Raw genomic sequence first — 27119 nt, 5'->3', positions numbered from 1 at the left:
ACTTCCTCTGGATTGCTGAGATGTTTAAAAGAGTTAATTAACAATGAATGACTTTTAAAAGTTATAGGGCAGCCCTGGCGGCTTAGTGGTTAAGCACTTGGCTGCTAAGCTAAAGGCCGGTGGTTTGAATCCACCAGCTGCTCCACGGGAGAACAATGTGGCAGTCTGCTTCTGTAAAGATTTCAGCCTTGGAAACCCTATGAGGCAGTTCTACTCAGTCTTATAGGTCGCTATGAGTCGGAACCGACTCGACAGCAATTTCTTTTTTTTTTTTGGTTTAAAAGTTATAAGCATTATATAAATTGAAAGATATTAGCACAGTAAAGAATAATTTTTCATCATGGTGGGGAAGGGTAGGGCAATGAAAAAAAGTAAGTAAATAAGAACGAAAAAAGCAAGGGAAGGAAAGGAAAAAAGAGAGAGAGAATATACCTGTCTCCCTACAGGAAATGAAAAGATACAGGCCTATCTCCCTTGCTCCTCGTCAGCAACAAAATTCTTAAACAGATATCTACCCTGCATATAATTAGATAGGCAGTAACCTACTTAAGTCAGGGGTGTAATATACTCAAAGGTCATACACTGCACTTCGGTTTGGAAATCAGTGAGAAGCCTCCGCAGGCTGAGAAGACCAAAAAAAAAAAAACCCTAAATTCTGATCAATTTATTAATAAATAAGTAAGAATATATAACATACAGTTAATTTTACTACTGGTACTTTAATCTATTAGCATGATACACACCTGTTAGCATGATACCCATTATAACTGTTGTTCAAGTACCTATGTAGGGGATAGGTACTTTACTATTAACCAAAAGTTGTGACTGAAATATAAGGAATTCAGATTTGAATGAAATGTAGAATATTTAATGATCGCTTGACACACTTCAGTCTATTTCTGAAAAGTTGTAAACCAAGAAGTATTATAATGTTCAGAATCCTTTCCATCTTGCTGCTAGGAAATTAGTCTGGATACAGAGAAATCGTGTATTGGAAATGAAATCCCTAATGACATCAGTAACAGCAACACATTCAAGATAAAGAAAGTGCACCAGTATCCCTTGTAAAGTCCAAACACTTTTCCAGATCAAGTACACTTGAAATAATTTTAAGCGAAGTTTCCAAAGTTAACTACCTTTAGCCTGGGGCTAGAGCAATTATCTACCTATACCTATCAACAACTGCCCTAAATCTAACTCTCAAAACAAAACCAACACAACTTCCAAACTTCCTTTTCTGAATAAAAATGGCGCTGCTTTTCCCATCACAATACTGTTTATTTCTTAGTAACACTTGGGCCTTTTAATACAATCAAACTTAATTGGTCTCATTTAAATGCCATCCTTCCATATACAGTTATCATATGGCTTTTTAGGGGCGGGGAGAGAAGGGGAAAGGGGGAAAAGAAGGGCCCTTCTATCTACAAGGTTACAACTTTCTCAGCTACAAATCCTGGCATTATTAACTCACTTGGACTTTCTTCATAACCTCTATCTGCCCCTAAACTGTTGCCTGTTTCTCTTAAATAAACCACACTTCAACGCAAACTGTCCCAAAAGTACAATGCCCCTTAATACTGCCTTGTTTCACATGCATACATATCCGTGTGCCAACAGTTCAACTCCAGGCTCTAATGCACTCTTTAAACCTAGACACAACCATAATGCTTCTCCGCAGAGTTACAATCAGTGACCTACGCAGTGGAGAGCACAAACACTCAAGCTTTTACAAAGCACAGCCTTTCGTACATACTGTCTATACTCATGCCCATATGCACTTGGAAGTGGCTTCAGGATACATTCAGAAACCACTCGGTGCATGCACAGTCCCGAATTTGACAATAGCTGTTACTGCATCTATATAAATAGCCCTCCCAACGTGTCTATAGCATGTAACATTGCACACGCCCACCCCCGCCCTGCAACAGGGGGGCTGGGTGGGCACGCTGAGGATGGCAGGGGGAGGCCGACAAGAGGCAGACCCTAAGTGATGTTATTAGACAATAACAGGTTTATCGCCCTCTCCCTTCCAGGGGTTGGCGGAACAGAGTGGCACTTGGGCTTCCCTGGCCCCGAGCCCCCGCCCCCACCCCTTCTCCCGGGCTCCCGAGCAGATGGGCACAACGACCCAGGGGAGGGCGGCGAGGACTAGATGCCACCAGACGCCTTTTCTCCCGATGTCGAGGCAGCAGCCGGCCGTGGGGGCGGCTCCCCCACACCGACTCCGCCCGAGTACGGACTGCAAGGCTGGGGCGCCCGCCGGCCGGCTCGGAGATACCTGGTCTATGGGCAGCTGCGTGGCGTTGCTGAGGGGCTGCAGCAGGGTGGAGCCCGTGGTGCTGGTGGTGGCCATGGCCGGAGCCTCTGTTCAGCCGCCCGCTCCCTCCCTCGCCGGCTCCTGCGCTTGCCCGCTCGCGCTTTCCCCGGGCGGAGGCAGCGGCGGCCGAAAACGACGAGGATGGGGATGTGAGCGGAGTTCCTTCCCCTTCGCGGCTCGCGGTCGTAGAGCGGCTCCGGGCGGAGGCGCGGGGAGAGGCCCAAGGAGGCGGTGACCCAGCTCGCTCCTCCCTCTCCTCCCCCGCCGGCGGCTCGCAGCCCGCCCACCACGGGCTCTGCGCCGGCCCGCAGCCCACTCTCTTCGCTCCCGGACCGGACCGGCTCTGCCGGACGAGGCCGGCTGCTGCCCCTTGGTCGCCCCCGCCGCATCCTCCGCCCCCAGACTTCGAGCAGCTTCCAGCCACCCCTTCCCCACCTCACACACCCTCGCGTCGGACAGCCCTGCGGCCCAATCGCGGCGCGGCGCCCCGACCGTCGCAGCCAATCAGAGGTGTCAACCGAATCGCGCTCCTCCCACGCTCCGAGGGCACAGCTGCGGGGAAAAGGAGCGGCCCGGGTTGCTTCTTGAGGGTAGCTGTTGGCAGCGCTGTGTGCTTTCTGCCTCGTTGGGGTTTGGGACGGAGAAAACGGTGGTCTTTACCACCCTCACGTTTGTTTCTCCTTCCCGGAGGGTCGGTAGCCACCCCATGTTTCGGCGAGGCGATGGACAGACAACAAAGGGGAGCGGGGTGGCCGCTAGACAAAGGGGCGATGTGAGGGACGCCCCCGAGAGCCAACCCTGAGGGAAGTTGGGCGTAAAGCTGGGGGCAGGAAGGAGAGCCACAAACCAAAAAAGTGACCTAGATAAGAAGTCCATTTCTTTTAAGGATCTATGTGTAAAAGCCCAAATTTGAAAACAATTCCAATTGCCTGTACATTTCCGTCACCGTCAGCCCTACCTGGGCATTCCAAAAGGTGAGACACGGGTCTGGGGGCAACACCTGTAGGGAGTGAAACAGTCCTCACCTTTAGTGTGCTGAAGTTTAAGTCTTTGGTAGCCAGCTGCCCAGCATTAAAGATCCCATCTTCCTCGTAAAGAAATGCTGTTTTGAATTTCAAATTCTCATGACTCTAGACTTTCTGGATTTCTTTCAGGTTGGATGAACCTCTGGAACTATTGCCCTGAGATAATCTTTAAACCTTAAACCAAAAATAACCGCTGAAGTCTTCATAAAACCGAACCATAGTTTAGCTTAATTAGTAAAGAATGTCTGTCTTGAGCATTATGCTCTTTTGAGAACTATATGTATGGGATCAAACTGACAACAGCAACTGGAAAGATTAGATAGGAACTTTAGGGAGCAGTGAGTTTGTTACTGGGGGAGGAAGAACTTATAAAAGGAGGATGAGAATGGTTGCACAACTCAAGGATTGTAATTAGTGTCCCTAAATGTACATGTTCAAACTTGAATTGGTGTATGTTTTGCTGTCTATATTCTCAATCACAACAAAATAAATAAAATTTAGAAAAAAATAAAGTACGTGTCCTCTCCCAAAACTACTGCCCTGAGATAATCTTTAAACCTTAAATCAAAAATATCCCCTGAAGTCTTCTTAAAACCAAACAGTAGTTTAGCTTGACTAGTAAAGAATGTCTGCCTAGAGCATTGTGCTCTTTTAAGATCAGTCTTAAAAGACTGATCAATTTGATAACAACAACTCGAAAGATTAGATGGGAATTAGATAGGAACTTTAGGGGCCAGTGAGTTTATGTTAATGGGGGAGGAACAACTCAGAAAATGAGGGTAAGAATTGTTGCACAACTCAAAGAATGTAATCAATGTCATTTACGTGTAGAAACTGTTGAATTGTGTATGTGTTGCTGTGTATATTCTCAACAACAACAGAATAAAATAAATTTTTTAAAAAAAGACATGCCATTTCTTAGCATCTCTACCCCTTGATCTCATTCTCCCCAGATTTTTTAATTATGCTGCTTCCACATCCACGCTTCTATTTGTGTGGATGTTTTATGTGTTATTTGTATATGTAATCTGTTTGCACCAAACTTAATAAAAGTACTACATTTGAGCTCTTTGAACATAAAAGTATTGACTTTGGTTTAGAAGACTTTAAAAGAGGAGAGACACCAGAGGAGACTATCAGGAGAGTTCAAAATTCAAGGATTAGCAGTTTAAAATTTTTGGTAGAAATTTCCAGTTCCAGTTGCGGGTTCAATTCTGACTCCTGACAACCCCATGTGTGTCAGAGTAGAACTACGCTTCACAGGATTTTCAGTGCCTGATTTTTTTTTTAGGCCTTTCTTACAAGGCACCTCTGGGTGGACTCAAACCGCCAAGTGTATTAACTGCACCACCCAGGGACTCCTTGGTAGAAATAACTAATGTTTGCTGAAAATTTAGCCACATGCGGAATGCCGCTTTAAGTACTTTAAAGGTATAATAACTCACTTGGTCCCACAACAACCCTGTATTATTACCACCCTCCATCTATCAAAGAAACTGAGTCACAGAGGGGTTAAGTAACTTGTTCAACAGTACACAGCTAATAAACAGCAGAAAATGGATTAAAATCCAAGTAATCTACGTTCAGAGCCTACCTCTTACTAGACACTCTTCTTCCTCACACCTAACCCCAACCAGAAATTCTCATCAGGTACGCCATTTACTTGATTATTATTCTAGAGTCTTGAATAACAAGACAGCACAGATATTAATACATGAGCTTCAGTAAGTCACTTCTCTGGACCTCTGTTGCGTCTCTGAAAAGGAGGCAGTTGAACTAATCAGTGCAATCGTTTCCTGCCTGACACTCTTTCATTGTTTGGTTAACTTAATCCTAGTTTGGTAGATTCTCAGCCCAAACTGAATAAAGGATAGAAGGAAGAGTTTAAAAAACAGGACCTTTATTCTCTCTGGGATAGTGTTCCAATGGGCATTGTAATCAAATTAGAGAGCACACCTGTTCAATGGGCTACTTACTCACTATGTTACCTAATAATCACTACTTGTTCAACTATATTATCCCAATAACCCAGACCTCTCTAAATATAACCTGGGAAAATATTATTTTTTTCTTTTCTCCCCTTTGGGGACGTATTGAGGAAGCGTATAAGTGGTTGAGCATACAAACTAAGGAAAGACTAAAAATTTTAAAGGTGGGTGTTGGGAACGTATTGCAATCTAAAGTAAGCAGCATAAAGATAGGATTTCAGATCTAGAACAAATGTCTACAAAAAGGAGTTTCCTTAGAGTAAAAGGAAGACTGAATTTTAGTAGGACATGGCAAAAGACAGTCTCCATTTAGGGTGATTACATGAAATTATTTACTTTAGTATCTACAGTAGGGAGGATTTGGGCCATCTGGAAAATTTAGCTGTGCAGAGTCATAAAGCTGTAAGAAAAATATATTTGGTGTTGTTGTTAGGTGCCGTCAAGTCGGTTCTGACTCATAGTGACCCTGTGTACAACAGAACGAAAAACTTCTGGTCCTGCGCCATCCTTAAAATTGTTGTTATGCTTGAGCCCATTGTTTTAGCTACTGTGTCAATCCATCTTGTCGAGGGTCTTCCTCTTTTTCACTGACCCACTACTGTCTTGGAAGAGGTACAGCCAGAATGCTCGTTAGGAGCAAGACGGTAAGACTTTGTCTCACATACTTTAGGCATGTTATCAGGAGGGATCAATCCCTGGAGAAGGACATCGTGCTTGGTAAAGTAGGAGTAAAATGTAGTGTAAATTATAACAGCTTGGATTTTGTGGTCAGGCAGACCTAGGTTTTTTTCTGTCTACATTTATTAACTGTAAGACCTTGGGTAAGTTACTTAACCTTTCTAAGCCTCAGTTTCCTCATACATAAAAATGAGTGTAATAATAGCACTAGCTCCGTGGGGTTGTGAGATTATAAAAGCCTACTATATGAAGGGCTTAGAACTGTGCTTGGTGCATGGTAAGACTTAGTAAGTGCTCATTATCCTCAAACAACAATGTAATTCTAAAAATGGAAACCATTTTTCTCGTATTAAAAATTCTACATCTTCATGTTTTTAATGAAGAAACTGAGGCCCATATTTTAAGCTAACAATTTAGTGATGATAGAGTAAATTGGATCCAGGCCTTCTGGTCTAATCTGCTAATTAGACCAGAAGCTCTTAAAGGGTGACTAAGGAGGAAAACAATTGAACTAATTATATATAAAGCCTGACTGTCTTACCTCAGATAACATCCATCCTATAAAACAATTCTGACATTCTTAATTGTTTATAATGAGCATTTATTGAGTACTTGCTATGTATAAGGAACTGTGTGGAGTGCTATGAAGAATAAATGATATTTATAATGTAAAAAAGAAACAGTCATAGACACAAAACAGGGAGTAAAGTATTACAAGAAAAGTGCCAAATAAGGCACTTTTTTAAGCTTAAAATAAAAAAAAAAATGAGCCCAGGAGAAAGAAACTGGGCTGGAAGTCAAAAGACCTGATTTTAATCCTGGCTCTGCCACCGAATAGCTGTGAACTTTAGAAATCAGCTTAACTTTTCTGTTCCTTAACTTTCTCACTGTTCATCTGACCTCATAGGAGTGTTGTGACTATAAGCATAAAATTAATAACATTAAAATATTTTAAAGATATTAGCATTAGAAATAATAACTAGTAGTAAAGGGATTTTAACATAGCAACCACATTTTAAAAAGAGTTAGAAACACACAAATATGAGCAGAGTTCATGTCTAATAAAATGTCTGTCTACCAGTGTTCTCACCCTGGCTTTATTCCCCTTTCCTCCTAAAATGGCTATGGTAGTTAATGGTTGCTAAAATAATTTTTCCCTCCCCAATTTTTTTTTTTTTTTGGACTGAGCAGTGTTTCATTCTGTTGTACATAGGGTACCGATTCGACGGCACCTAACAACAACTTATTTTTAATTTTGAATAAGCCACTTAGAAGAAACGAATAATCTGCCAAGATGCTTTTGTTTCATAAAACTGGTATGTGTCATGAAATTAGAACTCCCAGACAATTATTTTGCCTATATTATTATGCCCTTATATTCTGGAATAACTTCGATTATGAAGAACATTGAACCATATACATAATAACAAACCCAGTTAACTGGCTGGCATCTTTCAGCATGTAGAAACTAATCCTAACCTGAAACCAAAAAATGAAATTCAGAAAGTCACCCTTTAAGGCCCAACATTTTCAATTAGGAAATCAGAAGAGACTGAGTAAGAGGTAACAAACACAGCGAAGAGACAGGTAGGAGACCTTCTCTGGAGTCCTGACTCTGCTGCTTTCTGACTCTGCCACTGACAAGATCTACGACATCAAAAAAATCACTGATCTTAAAGTTTCGTTGTCTAAAGTTTAGGAGATTAAAAAACGGGGTGATTTCCTGATTTCAATGCTTTCTCTTCCTCCAAAATATATGATTCCTAAGAGCTTTTGGAACTTTTCTTGTGTCTCCCTGAGCCTATATTCATTCTAGGTTTATTTGGCTAAGAGATGCAAACAAAACTAATTATTGCTCACCAATTTGAAAATTGCATTGCTTTCCAGTGGTTCCACTGCTTTCAGCACTACCTCTAATTTATTATATCTCTAATAAAACATTCTTCTTAAAAATTCTGTAATTTCTCCGTGACCTGTGAGGATTTCTGTTTTGTATCTGTGCGTCTTGGGGAGACATTTCATTCTCCTGGCAGATATATTTGGCTTTTTCTTCTTTACATGAATGGATCAACTCTCAATTAAAAGAACACTCCTTAGTGCTTACTCTTTACGAGTATGCAATCTGAAACCCTCTGATCTCAAGTTTAGAAAAACAAACTCTTTCATGCTTCCATATGTTTGCCAGGTAACATTTGTACCATAACATCATTATTACTAGTAGCATCTGTTGTATGTATTTGGGATACTGAACTGGGGAAGAAGGCCTCATAGTCTCAGTTCTGCCTAACACTTCAGGTTATTTCTGTTTATCTATACATATAAAAAGAGCTCCCTTCTCGAGATATGTTGACATATCACTGCTCTTCTAAATAGTCTAGTTTGGCTGCTATAGAAGGAATTATACCCACCCTCTTCTGTTGCCAGATCTGTAACAAAGAGAAAGTTATTAAGTTTATTTGTTTTCCAAACTCTTTTACCAAAGAGTTTTGTGCAGCCCTCAAGTCTAACACTTTCAGAAAATTTCCCGCTTTGTAGGTAAATGGGTCAAATAGCATATTTTTTTAATAGATATTTTCTGCTTGAACGCTTCCTCCATTGCTGTTATCTTTTTAGGTGCTGGTTTTTGGTCCACTAATTACAATACCAACGCTAGAGTCCTAACCATTGAAGGATTATGAATGAGAATCATCTCTACCTATAAAGCCTGTGGTTACCATATCTAACCCAGTTCCTTTGCTAAAGGACTTGCTGTCCAGGAGAGGTAGTTCTTCTGGCTAAGCATGAGGTAGCTGCTAAGGAATGTCCTTATAATCAGATAAAGGCCTGGTTTCGATTTCATGAAACTGTCGTTTAATTTATTTTCCATCTTAAAAGAAGATAGTTATTCGCTCTTATTTGGGTTTTTGTATGTAAATTCTGCTCTCAGCTTAAAGTAGTATACATCACAAGATACTTCTTGTTAAAACCATAAAACATTAAAATTAGCAGGAGATCTGTAGGAAAGTGATATCAAATGTTCCCAAAGTAGTTTAAACCAATTGTATTATTTAAGTGTATAAATAATGAGCTGTCGTTTCCAAAGGGACAATGTGGATCAGGTGGAAATAACCACCAAAGGAGAGCCCTTTCTTGGATTCTTCGTTTTGAATATTGCATTGCTGAGACATTGGGAAGGCAGGATTATAAAAAGCACCCAAGTAAAGAAATTAGCCACTGGACCCAGATTATCTGAGTTTGAAGCCTACTTATTACTTGTATGATCTTCGACAAGTTACTTAACCTCTTTGGAACTTAGTCTTCTCATTTATAAAATAGAAATAATAATAGTTGTCTGTGAAGTTCAAATTACTTAATATGCATAAAGTACTTAGTGCTTGTCACTATGTAGGCTGGCAATAAATATTGGCCATCATCACTATCATCATCATCATTACCACCACCACTACCGTCATTATTACAGGCAGTTGGAAGTCTCACAGTATATGGTCACGTTTACTACAGGCACCATATTACTGGGTAGAGGTATAGATTAACACCAAATTGTTGTTTTTATCAGCTTATCCTTACAAATTGAGAGGAATTAAAGAAAAAAAAAACCCACTGAGGGCTAAGGTTTGGATATAAAACCAAATCCATTGCTGTCAAGTCAATTCAGACTCATAGCGACTTTATGGGACAGAGTAGAACTGCCCCATAGAGTTTCCAAGGAGCAGCTAATGGATTTGAACTGCAACATTTTGGTTACCAGCCAAGCTCTTAACAATTGTGCCACCAGGGCTCCCTGGATATAAAGAGGACATTAATTTAAATGATTTGTTATAGTCCTGGCCTCCCTCATCTGAAAGTATTGACAGAGCTTTTTATTTACAGGAGTAAATAGGGTAACAGCTAGTTTTTAAACTTTTTCTTCTTAAATGCTGGAATATATGGTAGTAGGTTACATTATCTTGTTTTTAGCTGTCAGTTATCTATTCTGAGCCTTTACAACCTACACAGTAAAATAATAAAAAAGAAAACAAACACAATAATTTATACGAGGATTTCATGGGTAGGAACTAAGCCAATAAATGTATAATTTATAATTTGGAGTATAGGCAGTCCCCAGTATGGTTCGTATCTAAGGTCAGTTAGTCAAATGTTTGTCTTAGTATATAGTATATAGTGTAAATTTCTATGCATAAAAAAATTAAAGAAACACTTTCAGATACACTAAAACATCTTTAACATAATAACAGTAATAATGATAATAATGTTTTGATGTGCCTCACAAAGTAGCACCGTTTTTTATTAAGAACCATTGTATGTAACTCCAATTTTCAATATAATAGGCTTTACGGGTGTTGGTTCTTAACTACAGGTTTTATGTAAGTCAGACATTCATAACCTGGGTTAACATCCAGCTGGTAATCAATGAAATGATTCTATATGATTTGGGAACAGGAGCCAGGAACTTGGTCTTATGCATAAGGTACTCTATTTCTCTTTGTATAAAATATATTCAGCTACTGATCCCTAGATACTTCTCTAAGAGAGCACTTAAAATTGTTCCCTTTGGAGTTGCTTGAGTATCACTGAGAAATAAAAGAAAATCAATTCAAGGATGTCTGATACAACCCAACAAGCCAGTGTGTCGTGGTGCAGTTCACAAGACTATCTTTATCAGAATTACACAGGATGCTTGTTTAAAATCCAGATTCTTGGTAAAGTTGGAGGACTCAGACTACCTGACCTCAGAATCTACTATACAGCTATGGTAGTCAAAACAGCCTGGTACTGGTACAACGACAGATACATTGACCAATGGAACAGAATTGAGAACCCAGATGTCAATCCATCCACCTATGGTCACCTGATCTTCGGCAAGGACCCAAAGTCCATCAAATGGGGAAAAGACAGTCTTTTTAACAAATGGTGCTGGCAAAACTGGATATCCATTTGCAAAAAAATGAAACAGGACCCATACCTCACGCCATATACAAAAACTAATTCAAAATGGATCAAAGACTTAAATATAAAGCCAAAACCTATAAAGTGCATAGACGAAAAAATAGGACCAATGCTACAGGCCCTAATACATGGCATTAACAGGTTACAAACCATAATCATCAACACACAAACCCCAGAAGATAATCTAGATAATTGGGATCTTCTAAAAATCAAACACCTATGCTCTTCAAAAGACTTCACCAAAAGAGTAAAAAGAGAAACTACAGACTGGGAAAACAATTTTGGACAGTACAAGTCAGACAAAGGTCTAATCTCTATAATCTACAAGAAAGTCCAACACCTCTACAACAAAAAGACAAATAATCCTATTAAAAAATGGGCAAAGGAAATGAACAGACACTTCTCAAAGAAGACATTCAAGCAGCCAACAGACACATGAGGAAATGCTCGGGATTACTAGCCATTAGAGAAATGCAAATTAAAACCACAGTGAGATACCATCTCACCCCAGCATTTCTGGCATGAATCAAAAACACTGGAAATAATAAATGTTGGAGGGGCTGCAGGGAGATCAGAACTCTTATGCACTGCTGGTGGGAATGCAAAATGATACAACCATTTTGGAAAATGATATGGCGCTTCCTCAGAAAGCTAGAAATAGAACTACCATACGATTCAGCAATCCCACTCCTAGGAATATATCCTAGAGAAATAAGAGTCGTCACTCGAATAGACATATGCACACCTATGTTCATGGCAGCATTGTTCACAACAGCAAAGAGATGGAAACAATCTGGATGCCCATCAACAGATGAATGGATAAAGAAATTATGGTACATACACACAGTGGAGTACTGTGCAATGAGAAACAACAATGATGAATCTGTGAAGCATCTCATAACATGGATGAAACTGGAGGACATTAGTGAAATAAGCCAATCACAAAAGGACAAATATTGTATGAGACCTCTATTGTAAAAACCCATGAAAAAGTTTACACACAAAAAGTAACAATCTTTGTTGGTTACGAGGGATGGGAGGGGTGGGGGGGCGGAAATACTAAATAGGCAATAGATAAGTAGTATCTTTGGTGAAGGGTGAGACAGTACACAATACTGGGGAAATCAGCACAACTTGTACAAGGAAAGGTCATGGAAGCTCCATAGACACATCCAAACTCTTGAGGGACTAAATTGCTGGGTGGAGGGCTGTGGGGACCATGGTCTTGGGGAACATCTAGCTCTATTGGCATAACACAGTTTATAAAGACAGTGTTCAACATACTACCTCGGTGAGTAGCGTCTGGGGTCTTAAAAGCCTGTGAGCAGCCATCTAAGATACTCCACGGGTCTCATCCCTTCAGGAGCAAGGGAGAATGAAGAGAACAGGATGCAAGGAGAAGATTAGTCCAAAGGACTAATGGACCACAGCTACCAAGGCCTCCACCAGACTGAGTCCAGTACAGCTAGACGGTGCCCGGCTACCACCACTGACTGCTCTGACTGGGATCACAACATAGGGTTCTGGGCAGAGCTGGAGAAGGGTGTGGAACAAAATTCTAACACACACACACACAAAGACCAGATTTACTGGCCTAAAGGAGACTGGAGAAACCCCGAAGGTATGGCCCCCAGACACCCTTTTAGCTCAGTGGTGAAGTCACTTCCGAGGTTCACCATTCAGCCGGGGATTGGACAGCCCCATAAAACAAAACAGGACTAATGAGGCACAGCAGTCCAGGGACAAGAGCTAGAAGGCAGAAGGGGACAGGAAAGCTGGTGATAGGGAACCCAAGGTTGAGTAAGGACAGTGTTGATGTGTTGTGAAGTTGTTAACCACTGTCATAGGGTAACGTGTACTGTTTAATGAGAAACTATTTTGTTCTGTAAACCTGCATCTAAAGAGAGAGTAGCAGCACAACTGGAAGAGCATAGTCGATGTCACTGAACTGTGCATGTAGAAATTTTTGAAACGGTGTATCTTTGGCTATGTATGTTTTCACACACAAAAAAAAAGTCGAGAAGGGAGAGGGTTGACATGTCTTGGGGTTGTTAGCCAATGTCATAAAACAATATGTGTACTACTGTACTACTGTTTAATGAGAAACTGTATGTTCTGTAAACCTTCACCTGAAGTACAATTAAAAAAAAAAAAAAGAATGCCAGAGATACAACCTGTCTGACAATGCTTGGATGCTGTTCAGCAAAGATGTGGGAGTGTAACTTTAAATAGAAACATTTTAGACTTGATGGTCCTTTTAATCCTATAAAAAATAATTTTTGCAATAGAATATGTGTGTAGAGTCTATCACATATGTTCTGTTTATCTTGGTTTTATTCTTATTTTGGAGATTTTCAATATACAAAAACTAGAGTAGTATAATGAATTCCTATGTATCTTTCACTCAGCTTCAATAGTCATCAACCTCTTAGTCCTCCCACTCCTTTATTCCCTGATGGGTAATTTTAAAGCAAACCTAGACACTATATTATTTAATATGTAAACACTTCTGTATCTATCTCTAAAAGGTACAAACCTAAAAAATTAAGAATAGAACCTTAATATCATTTAATAACAGTCAGTATTCAAATTTCCTTGACTGTCCTACAAACATCTTCTGATATTTTGTTTTCATCAAGAGATAGTCAAGGTCTGAATGTTACATGTGATTAATATCTCATGTCTTTTTAAATGTATAGCAGTTCTCCCTCCTTTTTTCTCTTTTCTTCTTGCTTTCTTTTTATTTTTGTTGTTATGGTAGTTGTTACTGAAGTAACTGGGTTATTCGTCCTGTAGAAGTTTCCAGTCTGGATTTGGCCAATTGCATTCCTGTAGTGCTGTTTAACATATTCATCCATCTTCTGTATTCCTTTTAAGTTGGTAGTTAGATCAAGTTTACCGTGGTGGCGCAGTGGTTAAGAGTTGCAGCTCCTAACCAAAAGGTCTCCAGTTCGAATCCACCAGCGTCTCCTTGGAAACCCTATGGGGCAGTTCTACTCTGTCCTACAGGGTTGCTAGGAGTTGGAACTGACTAGGCGGCAATGGGTTTGGTTTGGTAGTTAGATCTAGAGCTGTAACCAGCTTCAGATTTGATTTTTTGGGCAAGAATTTTCACAGGCAGTAAGTACTTCTTATTGTATTGCATCAAGAGACACATAATATTTGGTTGTTTCTTTTTGGTGATATTAAGATTGTTCAGTGGGTTCAGGTGTTAATGGTCTGATCCTTCCTTTACAACATTCTCTCATCAGCCTTTGAATTAACGGATTGAACATTTGCAATTCATTTTTAATGCTCTGTTTTGATAATTTGGGGATCTGCAATTTCTCTCATATTTGCTAAATAAAAACTAAATTCTTTCCAAGAATACATATATATATATATATATATATATATGGAGCCCTGGTGGCACAGTGATTAAGAGCTACAGATGCTAACCAAAAGGTTGGCAGTTCGAATCCACTAGCCGCTCACTGGAAACCCTATGGGGCAGTTCTACTCTATCCTATAGAGTTTCTATGAATCGGAATTGATTCAATGCAAAGGGTTTTTTTGTTGTTGTTGTTGTTTTACATATATATATTATGTAATGTAGTAGAGTAGAAAAAGACTAGAGAATCTTTATCTGAATTTATTCAACCTCTAGCTAACAACCTTTAATAAGTCACCCTCAGGTCTCACTTTTCTCATCTGTAAAATGAGTGAATTGCTAGACAATTTCTAAGTTATTTTCTAACTCTGAAGTTTTGTGGTTGTAATTTCCCCAGACTGTAGTAGGAATGGTACTAGTTCCAGAAACAACATTTGGCCTTTGCTCTGTGTTATGGATTGAACTGTGTCCCCCCAAAAAACGTATGTCAACTTGGCTAAGCCATGATTGCCAGTAGCATGTAATTGCCCACCATTTTGCCATCTGATGTGATTTTTCTATGTATTGTAAATCCTACCTCTATAATGTTAATGAGGCAGGACTCAATCTACAAGATTAGGTTGTGTCTTAAGTCAATCTCTTTTGAGATATACAAGGCAGAAGTGAGCAGAGAGAGATGGGGACTTCATACCACCAAGAAAGCAGCACTGGGAGCAGAGCACATCCTTTGGATCTGGGGTTCCTGTGCGAAGAAGCTCCCAAACCAGGGGAAGATTGATGACAAAGATCTTCCTCCAGAGCCGACAAAGAGAGAAAGCCTTTCCCTGGAGCTGGCATCCTGAATTCGAACTTCTAGCCTCCTAGACTGTGAGAGAATAAACTTCTATTTGATGAAGCCATTCACTTGTGGTATTTCTGTTATAGCAGTCCTAGATAACTAAAACACCGTGTGTCATGGTTTGAACTATGTCCCCCCAAAAATGTGTGTATCAGTTTGGCTAGGCCATGATTTCTGGTACTGTGTGATTTTCCTGTATGTTGTAAACCTGCCTCTATGATGTTAATGAGGGAGGAGGGGTGGCAGTTGTGTTAGTAAGGCAGGACTGGATCTACAAGACTGGATTGTGTTCTGAGGCAATCTCTTGAGATATAAAAGACAGAAGTGAGCAGAGAGACAGGGGGACCTCATACCATCAAGAAAGCAGTGCCAGGAGCAGACAGCATCCTTTGGATCGGGGTCCCTGCGCAGAGAAGCTCCGAGTCTGGGGGAACACAGAAGAGAAGGCTGACAGAGAGAAAAAGCCTTCCCCTGGAGCTGACACCCTGAGATTGGACTTTTAGCCTACTTTGACTGTGAGGAAATAAACCTCTCTTCATTAAAACCATCCACTTGTGGTATTTCTGTTATAGCAGTACTAGATGACTAAGACACCCTGTATACACAAGTTCCACCCATTTCCCTACCTAAATAGCTTCAAGTGTAAGAAAACTGGTGTGAAAATTTTTGTTGTTCCTGTTGACCCAAGAGTCTGAATCAGAACCCATGGGTTTGGTTTGGTTGACCCATGAATAAAATTTTAGTACTCCAATTCCTGAGGCTGCAATAATAGTCTTACAAGTTGGGAGTAGTAAAAGCAGTACTACTACTCTTTAGGTGGGAGGGGAGGAGTTGGTAAACAAAGCCATCAGTTAATCAAGCTTTCTGTTTTGTTTTTTGAATGATAATTGACATTTAAATAAACTTGTTCTTTTAGAGCTTTTTTTAAAGAAAGCAATTTTGAGTGTACTTGTTCAGAGAGAAATCCATCAGCGAATTCTGCTGTCTGCATGACAAGTTGTTATCATCTTTACATACTTGAAATGTTCAGTAGTGGCAATTACCCTACGTCAAAGTATATTGCTATATTGCCTATATTTCTTAAAATATACAGAATAATTCATTTTATTCACTTTAAATGCAAATGACCTGCAATAAAAATATACTTACAATATATATCAGGTAACCAGTAGTACTCTCAAATTAGTCATTGAACATGCACACGAACAAGAGAAAACATAAATAAATCAGTTTCAGTTAAAAGAAAAAACAAATATTGAGATAGCCATAGAAAAGATAGCCAGATTTATCCTATTTAAGGAATTATTGCTGCTGTTAGGTGCCGTCAAGTTGGTTCCAACTCATACTGACCCTGTGTACAACAGAACAAAACACTGCCCAGTCCTGCACCATCCTCAGAATTGTTGTTATGCTTGAGCCCATTGTTGCAGCCACTGTGTCAATCCATCTCGTTGAGGGTCTTTCTCTTTTTCGATGACCCTACCAAAGGTAGAGACCTTACCAAGCATGATGTCGTTCTCCAGGAACTGGTCCCTCCTGATAACATGTCCAAAGTATGTGAAATGAAGTCTCACCATCCTCACTTCTAGGGAGCATTCTGGCTGTACTTTGTCCAAGACAGATTTGTTCGTTCTTCTGGCAGCCCATGATATATTCAACATTCTTCACCAACACCATAATTCAAAGACGTCAATTCTTCTTCGGTCTTCTTTATTCATTGTCCAGCTTTTGCATGCATATGAGGTGATTGAAAATATCATGGCTTGGATCAGGCATACCTTAGTCCCCAAAGTGACATCTTTGCTTTCTAACACTTTAAAAATGTCTTTTGCAGGAGATTTGCCCAATGCAATAATGTCATTTGATGTCCTGACTGCCACTTCCATAGGTGTTGATTGTGGGTCCAAGTAAAATGAAATCTTTGACAACTTCGATCTTTTCTCCTTTCATCATGATGTTGCTTATTGGTTCAGTTGTGAGGATTTTTGTTTTCTTTACGTTGAGGTGCAATCTATATTGAAGGCTGTAGTCTTTGATCTTCATCAGTAAGTGCTTCAAGTCCTCTTCACTTTCAGCAAGCAACGTTGTGTCATCTGCATATCGCAGGTTGTTAATGAATCTACGGAATGCCTAGATTTGAAACTAAGCACACAAACACCCATCTCTCTTTGATAAGATTTGCCTGCATTAAACCAAGTCAACATTCCATCCACCTTTTATGTGCCAGATTGTCCATCAGTATCAGGAAAAAGAGTCCCAGTGAGAGTCCATGACACATCCTATTTTTCATTTTGCAGATCTAGATGCCCTGAAAAGATTTAATTAAAAAAAAAAAAAAAAAAACTCTTAAGAACTTTCTATCTTATTATCATTTAGAAGGCAGATTATATTTCATGCTAAATTCTGATAATTATAAGCAGAGTTAGAAGAATGCTAAAATAAAAGATAAGAGTCTCAGGAAAAATAAATCTGGACTCATTTGCAAACTGCCTCAGACTTAAATATTTTGGAGAATGCTATATTGTTTTATTATATGAATTATTCTTCTGAAATTTTTATAATTAATACGTATTACAGGAAGTAAAGCAACACTAAGTTGAAGTTTATCTTGCCTTCAGCCAATATGGAGGTTTTTTCTTCTGAACTTTGCTTAGAAGGAAGAATACGTACTGAAAACAACACTCTTAATTAAGGTGTGAAAAGGATTTTAGCTGATATTGTGGAGAAACGCAAAAAAAAAATAGACCATCTTGAAAACCTGAGCTCTGGAGTCAATGACAGGGGCTCTACTAACATCTCCTGAAATGGGGCTGTCAAGATGGAAATGGCACCTGACAAGGCTTGTTCTCGTAGTAATTTATAACAAGGGTGACTTTACAATGTGGTACAAATCTGCTAGCTGTTTGAAAGAACACCTTAGAAAAGAGAGCGCAAGGACCAGGTCTTAAATACTGTAACTGGGCTCTTGATATTGAACCCAGTGTGTCGGAATAATAACTCTAAGAGGGTGTTCCAGATTTTTTAGGAGAGAGAGGAAGGAAAATGAATTTGTATACATCAATTTATACTTAGAGTTTGTCCTCTTCCCAAACTGATTTGATGCAAAGTACTACTAAACAAAAAAAAACTATGACTATAATAAGACCAGTAATATGACATCAAAAATAAAATGACCAAGTATTAGTGAGGGAAAAAGAGAAAAAAAAGTATAACAGAAATGTTGACCCAAGAATATCTACTGCAAGAAAGCACAAAACTAGCCCTGAGTTTCTTGGAAATGGAGACAGAGAGGGAAGCACAACTGGTTACATTTTCATTGTCTTAGAAAGCAAACATTCCAATTCATCATGAAACAACCTTTTCCTGGCTCTGGTATCTGAGAAAAAAATTTCAGATGGGTAGATATAATGAATAGCATACTGGGAATGTCTTCCCAGCAGTCTGACAAAGAAAGCACAGATGTTCTGCCATACCTATTTCTTATGTGGCCTTTTAATAAAAGCTGAGGCATAATGTCAAGCTTTTCTTCTATGATGAAGTTGCCCAGGTGACACAAGTTCCAGAGATTTAACTTGTTATAGTGATAAATCTTGGAGAACCTTGAGGAACAAGGCTGTTGGCAAATAACAGTTGTCTCAACTGGACTATTGACATGAGCTGTGCCCAGACAATTCACAGTTTGAGTCTCTAATAGGTAGCTGAAGGACAGATAGTCAATATTACAAACTGAAGTAAGACCCAAATGCTCTAGATACTTGACATGTAAGTAACAAATATCCTCTACTGTGAATATCAAGGAGGCTGTGTTGTATTCTTACCAAATGGAAGGCCATTCTTTCCACTTTGGGAGGTGGACCATAGGATATAAGCAGATACTTTAGTTTTATATATATTTTTTCTATTTCAGATTGTATTTTTCCACTGGGATGTTTGGAAATCAACTTTGCATCAGAGATGATCCAGACTGAATATCCCTGGAGGTTGTTTCCAATTTTTCCATCATTATTTAAAGTGTATCTTTCTAGTCTGTTTACTATTAGCCTTTCCACGAAGTGGTTTCATTTACTATATACTTTAGTAGTACTCTTTCTCCATAATATACCAAAAATTATTTATTTTCTTCTTATTAAAAAATTGTGCATATGGTACATCAGAAATATATTTACTAGGAACTATTTGTTTATGAGATAATTTGTGATCAACAATGTTTTGTGTATAGTGGGAGTCGTTATGGTTTTATCTTATTCACATGATTTCTAACTGTCATCTTAGTTTTCTCTTGGATACGTTCAGCATCCACGAAGGCTGTGTTGTCCAATACGATAGCCATTATCCACATGTGGCTATTTAAATTTAAATTATATAAAATTAAAAATTCATTACATTAAAAAATGTAGCTGTATTAGCTGCATTTAAAGTGTTCAGTAGCTACATGTGGTTAGAGGCAACAGTACTGGACAGAACAAATTGAAATCATTTCCATCATTGTAGAAAATTCTATTGGACAGCATTGTTGAAAAAAGGTATATGGGCTGTTAGTATAAGCAAAAACGTCTGTAAAGTCATAGCTAAGGGGACTAGTGGAATTAGACAATTGGAATGTACCTGAGATCCAAAGAGAAAAAGATTTTGATCTTTCAAGAAAACAAAAACCTGTTAAAAACAGTAATTCAGTTTGGAGCTAAAGGGGAAGTAATGTGTAGATCAAGGTCCAGGAGAAGCAGAGCTGCCTGACCAAAAAAAAAAAAAAAATGTGGTGACAGGAAATGCCTGGAAGCGGGTGTTTGGCAGAGCTTTCTAGTTATTGCATAAAAAATGTTTTGTGGTTCATACATTCAAGAAAGTATGGGTTAAACAAAGTTAGAAAGTTTTCTTTATTTTCAGAACTCCTCTGCATCTTTAAATCCTAATATCTCCAAAATATATCCAGTGTTTCTCAGCCTTATTTGAATGTGGGTCTTTTTTCAAAAGTGAATCATGTTCTGGAAAAACCCTGAGCTTTAGTGTGTCGCTGAAGACAGGCTCCTCTTTTAGATCTTCTTCACCTTACACTGGTCTGTTATAACCTTGCTCATCCCTAAATGTTTGTATAACTAAAAATACTTAGCACAAACTTCATGATGTTCTTTCAGTCAATGAGCTTTCCTTGGTTGGGAAGGTACTCACAATCAGTTTATTATTCAGTCATGGTCCTCTCTTTCTGCCCATATTTCATGTTCTGGTGAACACATTTGCCCATAACTGGTGCCTCATACAAACAATTATTTAAAAAAAAAAAAAAAAAGGACTAGTTGACACTGAGTCGATTCTGACTCATGGTGAACCCATGTGTGTCAGAGTAGAACTTTACTCCATAGAGTTTTTAGCGGCTGATTTTTTGAAAGTAGATCACCAAGCCTTTATTCCATGGAGTCCCTGGGTGTACTTGACCCTCCAACCATTCAGTAACACAGTCAAGTACCATTCATCATTTGCACTCAGGGACTCCACTACATATGAGAGAGAGAGTGTTGGAGATACTGCCAAAGTATCAAGAAAGTGTTTCAAGTAGGATGTTGTCTTAGTTATCTAGTGCTGCTATAACAGAAATATCATAAGTGGATGGCTTTAACAAACAGAAATTTATTTTCTCACAGTTTTAGGAGGCTAGAAGTCCAAATTCAGGGTGCCACCTCTAAGGGAAGAGTTTCTTTCTCTGTTGGCTCTGGGAGAAAGTCCTTATCTCCTTTCAATATCTGTGGGCCTAGTGTTCCTTGGAGATCTCCATGTGTCTTGGCATCAATCCTCCTCTGGGTATAGGATGTTCCCAGTGCAGGGAGCCCAGGTCCAAAGGACACACTCCACTCCTGGTTCTTCTTTCTTGATAGTAGTGAGGTCTCGCTCCTCTCTGCTTGCTTCTCTCTCCTTTTATCTCTTGTAAAATAAAAGTTGTGACTCAAGCAAGGGTGGTGACTTGAGTAAGGGTGTGACTTGGGTAAGGATACATTCAGGATACATTCCAAACTAATCCTGCCTCATTAACATATAAACCAAACCAAACCCGTTGCTGCCAGTCGATTCCAACTCAGCGACCCTATAAGACAGAATAGAACTGCCCCATAGGGCTTCCAAGGAGGAGCTGGTGGATTTGAACTGTGACCTTTTGGTTAGCAGCCAAGCTCTTAACCACTGCACCACCAGGGCTTCCATTAACATATAGAGGTTAAGATTTACAACACATTACAAAATGGAGGATAATTACATAAGATCACAAAATGGAGGACAACCACACAATACTGGAAATCATGGCCTAGCCAAGTCAACGTATGTTTTTGGGGAGCACAATTCAATCCGTGACAGGTGTCAAAAAGCAAATTTTACACTGAGAAGGAAAAAAAATGGTGAAGGAAACAGATTAATGATCAGCAGGCAAACCAGTAACATCTTGAAGGGTTTCATAAAGTCACTGCAGCCTAGGAGGACTGACTAAGTATGTGAACAGTGGCTGGAAGTACCCATGGCCTGAGCATGCAGTGACTTCTTAGGGTTTGAAGAGAACAAAAGAGCAGTTGCCAACGTACAATGCCAGAACTCATCTTCACAGGGAATATGCCATACTTACCCCAACCCTTTATGGTATCGATTTGCTTATAATTTCCACTTCCAGGAATGCATCCCCTGGGCTAAATGTGGATCAAGTGAAACTCTTGTGATAGAATTGTTCCCTTTTACTGAGTGCTTACTATGTGCTAGGAACTATGCTGAACACTTTACATGAACTATCTTATTCAGTCCTTACAACAACCCTATAGGGAATTATTATTATACTCAGTTTACAAAGAAGCTCAATGGAGCAAGTTAGATTTAAAGAAAATGAAATATTTTTTTAAAATTAAAATATACAAAGTCTTACACATTAAGTAAAGGGCAAATAAAAACATTCCTTTTTTATATGATATAGAAAGGAATAATAAAATCCAAGTAACAGGTAATAACTTCTACCAGGAAGAGGGAAAGCTATAAAATCTATATTAGCTTAAAGATTTAAACTTTAAAAACTAACAAAAAAGTCATTAAAATATTTTCATTCTGAAACCTTTAAGACCCATTTTTATCTAAATCGTACAGCCAACAATTACAAATTTTAGAAATATGTTTTCATCAATTAGTAACAATGACCATTTATTGAATCCTTTATATGTGCCAGGTATTTTAATGCATTATATGTACAATAAGTCTGCAAAGTAGCTATCATCCCATATTTAGAGATGGAGAAACTGAGGCTCAGAGAGATTAAACAATTTACTGATGGTCTCCCATTAGTAAACTGTCAATCTGAGATTTAAATCAATATCTGTCTAATTCAATAGCCTGTTGTTTGTTCATGTTGAATGCCTTTGATTTATGAGTAGGTTCAAAATAAAATCTAATTTAAAAAAATACTTGATTTGTTCATCAAGTCCTTAGGGATTTAGGGCTCAGGACGCCCCTCTAAAGTAGGATATAATTTTAAAGCAATTGAGTCAGGTTCCCTGGTATAGGTTTATACTTTAGCTGCTCCCAGGAGCACCATGACAACCAAGCGTATAGCACTAGTCCGCTAGTACTTATTAATCCCATGATGGCTCTGGGGTTGTTTAATATTATAGTCGGTGGGCGCCTCACTGCTCAGTGTCAACTCTGAGCAGTAAAACAAAAATATCTCTCCCCAAACCTACATTTGGAGCCCATTTGGAACAGTGGTTAAGAGCTTGGCTGCTAACCAAAAAGTTGACAGTTCAAATCCACTAGCCACTCGTTAGAAACCCTGTTGGACAGTTCTACTCTGTTCTATAGGGTCACTATGAGTTGGAATCAGCTCAACAGCAATGGGTAATCCTACAAAGTAGCCCAGTGCTTCCTGTACAATTATACTTGCAATCCCTCATATAATACGTGACACAGAGACTTTGAATTACTGTAGCAAATCCTTCAAAAGCAATTGATATTTTAAGACAATAATAAAATTTTATAACCGGATAGGACTTTAGAGCTTATCTAGTTCATCTCCTCATTTTACAAAGAACTTGAGGCTTAGTAGCTTCCTGAAAGTTATACAAATTGTCAGCAACAAAACTAAGATGTGACCTGAAGTCTCCGGATCCCCAGCCTGGTGTTCTTTCCACTGTACCACGAGGCACTCCCTGATAATGTAACCAGCACGGGTGCAAGTCCCCAAGGACCACACTTTTTACAGAGTTCATTGCTTTGGGTTTAGCAGATAGAACAGTATAAAAAGCTCTCTGGAATCTTCAGATTTTGTAGCGTAACTAGTAAAGGGCATGATAATGGTATTTGTATAACATATTTACGCAACTGAAAAAGTCCTTCACACACATTATGTTTATTAAAAGTAATATCTTACATGTTTCTAACACCTCACAATTTGTACAGTAATTTTTCATATATCAACTTACGATTATTAAAGTAAACTTAGTAAGTAGTGAAGGATTATTATCCCTCTTTTATAGATGAAGAAACTGAAGTTCAAAGAAGTTTAAATGTCTGCCACATGTTGTTGCTGTTCTTGTTAGGTGCCGTCGAGTCGGTTCCAACTCATAGTGACCCCATGTACAACAGAACAAAACACTGCCCCGTCCTGCACCATCCTCACCATCATTGTTATGCTTGGGTCCATTGTTGCAGCCACTGTGTCAGTCCATCTCATTGAGGGGCTTTCTCACATAGTAAGGGACAAAGACTGAATCAAAGTCTAAGGGTCTGACTTTAAATTCAGTGTTCTTTCTTATGTATCTACTAAGAGATATCAGAGTATCAGACTTTGTTATATTCATGTTAAAAAAAACTGAGGCATAGAGACATTTAGAGACTGTATTCAAGATAATATGGATAATCTGCAGCAGGGTTGGTCCAAGACCTAAATTTCTCACAAGATATTCTTTTGACTACAGCATAGGACTTCCCTGCCCTTTGTTAATCCTGTGAATGGAACACTATATATACCAAAAGCATGCAGGTCTCTCCAAATTTAGCAAATCTCACTCTGGTAGGCAATGCGACTGGAAAATCTAGTATCTCAAACGCATTGCATTTGTGCTCCTGCCCAATTCAAGTTACGTCCATCTGCGGATATTTCCATCCCTTGTGGCCAGTTCTGAATCTTTGTGGAAGGTGCATCCTCCAAAAGCAGAGGTAATAGACAGCCTTTCTCTCCTGAGCCTTATGATGATATAATTACCTGTCAGTTAACAAGCAAAATCCTTCCTGCCAATTTGGAATTGCATCAAGAAAATAGCTGGGGGAAATTCCAAGATGCAGGTCAGAATTTGACCCTCAAAATAAGACCTGAATTATAAAAAACACATGATTAAAAGGAGAACATTCCATTTTCTTCAGAGTGGGGTGGAATCTCAGTATATCTTAGAGCTTGTACGATTATTTTCTCTCAAGTGTCTGGAGAGACACAATTTCTAATATTTACCTTTAGGAGATCATTACATACAAAAGGTGGAATGATCCAGGTTAAATGTCAGCAAAATTATTTGATCTTATTAAACTGCATGATAATAATTTTTTTTACCATCTGTGAGTGTATTAGAAATATTTAGTCATAATTTTTCATGACGTAATTTATATATTTTGGATTGGAGGTGATTCAAACTAGAATTTATTATTCTTGATGCAACCATTAAAGGAATACATAGATATTATAGAATACATGGAAATACAAAAAGACATAAAAAAGAAAAACATTACCCAAAGGCATCTGATATATTCTTAAGAGTACGATTGAAATAATTGAATAAACTCTTTTTGATTACATGTTTTTTGAAACACCAGTTTTCTCTGACCCAACTATATAATGGAAATAATTTTAATCTTCTTCCAAATTCAAATTGTGTAGCTTCTGCCATCTAGTATCTTAAAATATCTCAGAACCTTAGCCGAATGATATGTAAAGTATATATGTCAGTGCTCAAGTTGTTTTAATGGCTTCCCTATATCAAATTTAAGGAGCCCTGGTGACGCAATTGTTAAGCTAAATGGAAAGGTCAGCGGTTTAAATCCACTAGCCGCTCCATGGGAGAACGACCTGGAGATCTGCTCCTGTGAAGATTACAGCCTAGAAAATCCCATGGGGCAGTTCTACTCTGTCATATAGGGTCACTACGAGTTGGAATCGAATTGACGGCACACAACAACCAAAACCCAAAACCCATTGCCATTGAGTCCATTCTGACTCATACCGACCCTATAGGGGGGTTTATTTGAACTTGTTGTTCAGTTTGATCCATTTTTAGCAAGTCACATCTCAAAATATGGTAACACAAGAAAGAGCAAGCCGTCATATACGTCTAAAACAACGTGTGAAGAATTAATAAACTTAAATAAATGATAACGTTTGATCAACTATTTTCAGTGAAATAAGTACAGCTTGAGAGTTCAGTTTGTCTGTAGATCCACTCCTGAGCTTTCTTATACAGATCAACTAAGTATTGTTTTAAGATATGTATCCCCAACAGATGGGAAACCTGTTAAGCCACTCATTACATTTACTAGCTTAAAAAAGTCATACCGGTAAAGAAATTGCAGATCAAGCATTTCACTATTTATGTGAGGTTTGCAAAACTAATTTTTCTAAGTGCAGAGGCCAGTCCTGTGACAATGCTGCCAATATGTTAGGGCGTTATAAAGGCATGCGACAGAAAATTTTAGAACATAATGAACATGCCATTTTCACACCATGGGCTGCTCATTCACTTAATCTTCTAGGACGCAGTTCAGTAGATTGTTATCCAGAAACGGTTGATTTTTTTTCTACTGTTCAGTTACTCTACACATTGTTTGCCACCTCTACTGACATATCTGGTTTCCTTATCCAGGCAGCAAAGCACTAATTTAATAATAAATTTATTTAGTCTAATCTAATGTTTAAGTTGGCAACATATGCTAGATATGGCACTTGCACAATTTTCTAGTGAAAAAATTTCTAATTCTAGAAAAGAGAATTTAAATGGGAGTATTACGATAGTAATAATATTAAATACAGACAATAATTATTACCATCATTTGGAATTCTTTGCCACCAAAGGAGGAAAGTCCTGGAATCTAGAAGCAAAGAGTCAGTGACAAAAGAGATGGGATATTGAAAAGGGATTCCATGCTTTAGATGAGGTCATAGTTCTTGTGTTCTCCAACACTGAGATTCTGTGTTCTGTAAGGTACGAGACCCGTTGCCATCAAGTAGATTCCAACTCATGGCAGACCTACAGGACAGAGTAGAACTGCCCCACAGGGTTTCCAAGGCTGTAATCTTTACATATAATTCATTGCAATGGCCACACAGAACTCACAGTCAATACTCATGATTATGGAGTTTATTAGGGAAGTAACAGTTACAATTCAGGCTCATGAACACTCAGGATACAGTTCTTCCATCAGGACAGCCTCTTCCCAGCTGTGCTCACAGGCACCCCTCTCCTTGGCCCTCAGCCTCTGCCCAAGGCAATCAGTTTTCTCTCTTCTTGGGCCAGAAAACCCACAATGCTGTCTCCTGCTGCCGGGTCTCTGCCACTGCTTCTCGCCGCCTTCAGTGTTACAACTCTCTCTCTCTGCTGGTTCCAGGAGCTTCTCAGCACAGGGATCCAGAATCCAAAGTACGTGCTCTCCACTCCTGGTTGTTCTTCCTTGGTGATGGTAGGATCCCCTCTCTGCTCTGGAATTGGCTCTCCTTTAAGGCAAAACTGACCAATCCCGTTGGTGGGTTACAATTATCCTATTATCTTATTTGCACAGTCCCACCCAATCTCTTGGGTGGGAGTTACAAGACCGTGGTGAGAAAGGCCACACAAAAGTGATCCAGCACACCGCAGCTGTTATATAGGAAAGCAATTGACTTTTGCGTATTGACCTTATATCCTATGACCTTGCTATATTCACTTATTTGTTCCAAGAGTTTTTTGTAGATTCTTTGAGA

The 27119-nt window shown here is 39.1% G+C and overlaps 1 protein-coding gene across 9 annotated transcripts in view; it reads right to left on the bottom strand.

Moving 5' to 3' along the window:
- Positions 1–2503, bottom strand: part of MBOAT2 (membrane bound O-acyltransferase domain containing 2) — a 167386-nt gene extending 164883 nt beyond the window's left edge. For 8 of the 9 annotated variants that reach the window (XR_002823545.1, XR_002823548.1, XR_002823544.1 and 5 more), the window contains exon 1: positions 2279–2503. Coding sequence is in view for 3 of the 9 variants with exons in the window: in XM_023728276.1 (XP_023584044.1) it covers positions 2279–2353 (75 nt within the window). In the remaining 6 variants the exon portion in view is untranslated. The remainder of the gene's footprint in view (positions 1–2278) is intronic. The other variant, XM_004373078.2, reaches the window with a different exon arrangement.
- Positions 2504–27119: the final 24616 nt, after the last annotated feature.

The sequence above is a fragment of the Trichechus manatus genome, unplaced genomic scaffold (genome assembly GCF_000243295.1).
Source record: "Trichechus manatus latirostris isolate Lorelei unplaced genomic scaffold, TriManLat1.0 scaffold00023, whole genome shotgun sequence".
NCBI lineage: Eukaryota > Metazoa > Chordata > Mammalia > Sirenia > Trichechidae > Trichechus > Trichechus manatus.
The sequence above is the reverse complement of the archived record's forward strand: the minus strand, read 5'-3'. Positions and strand labels throughout refer to the sequence as shown.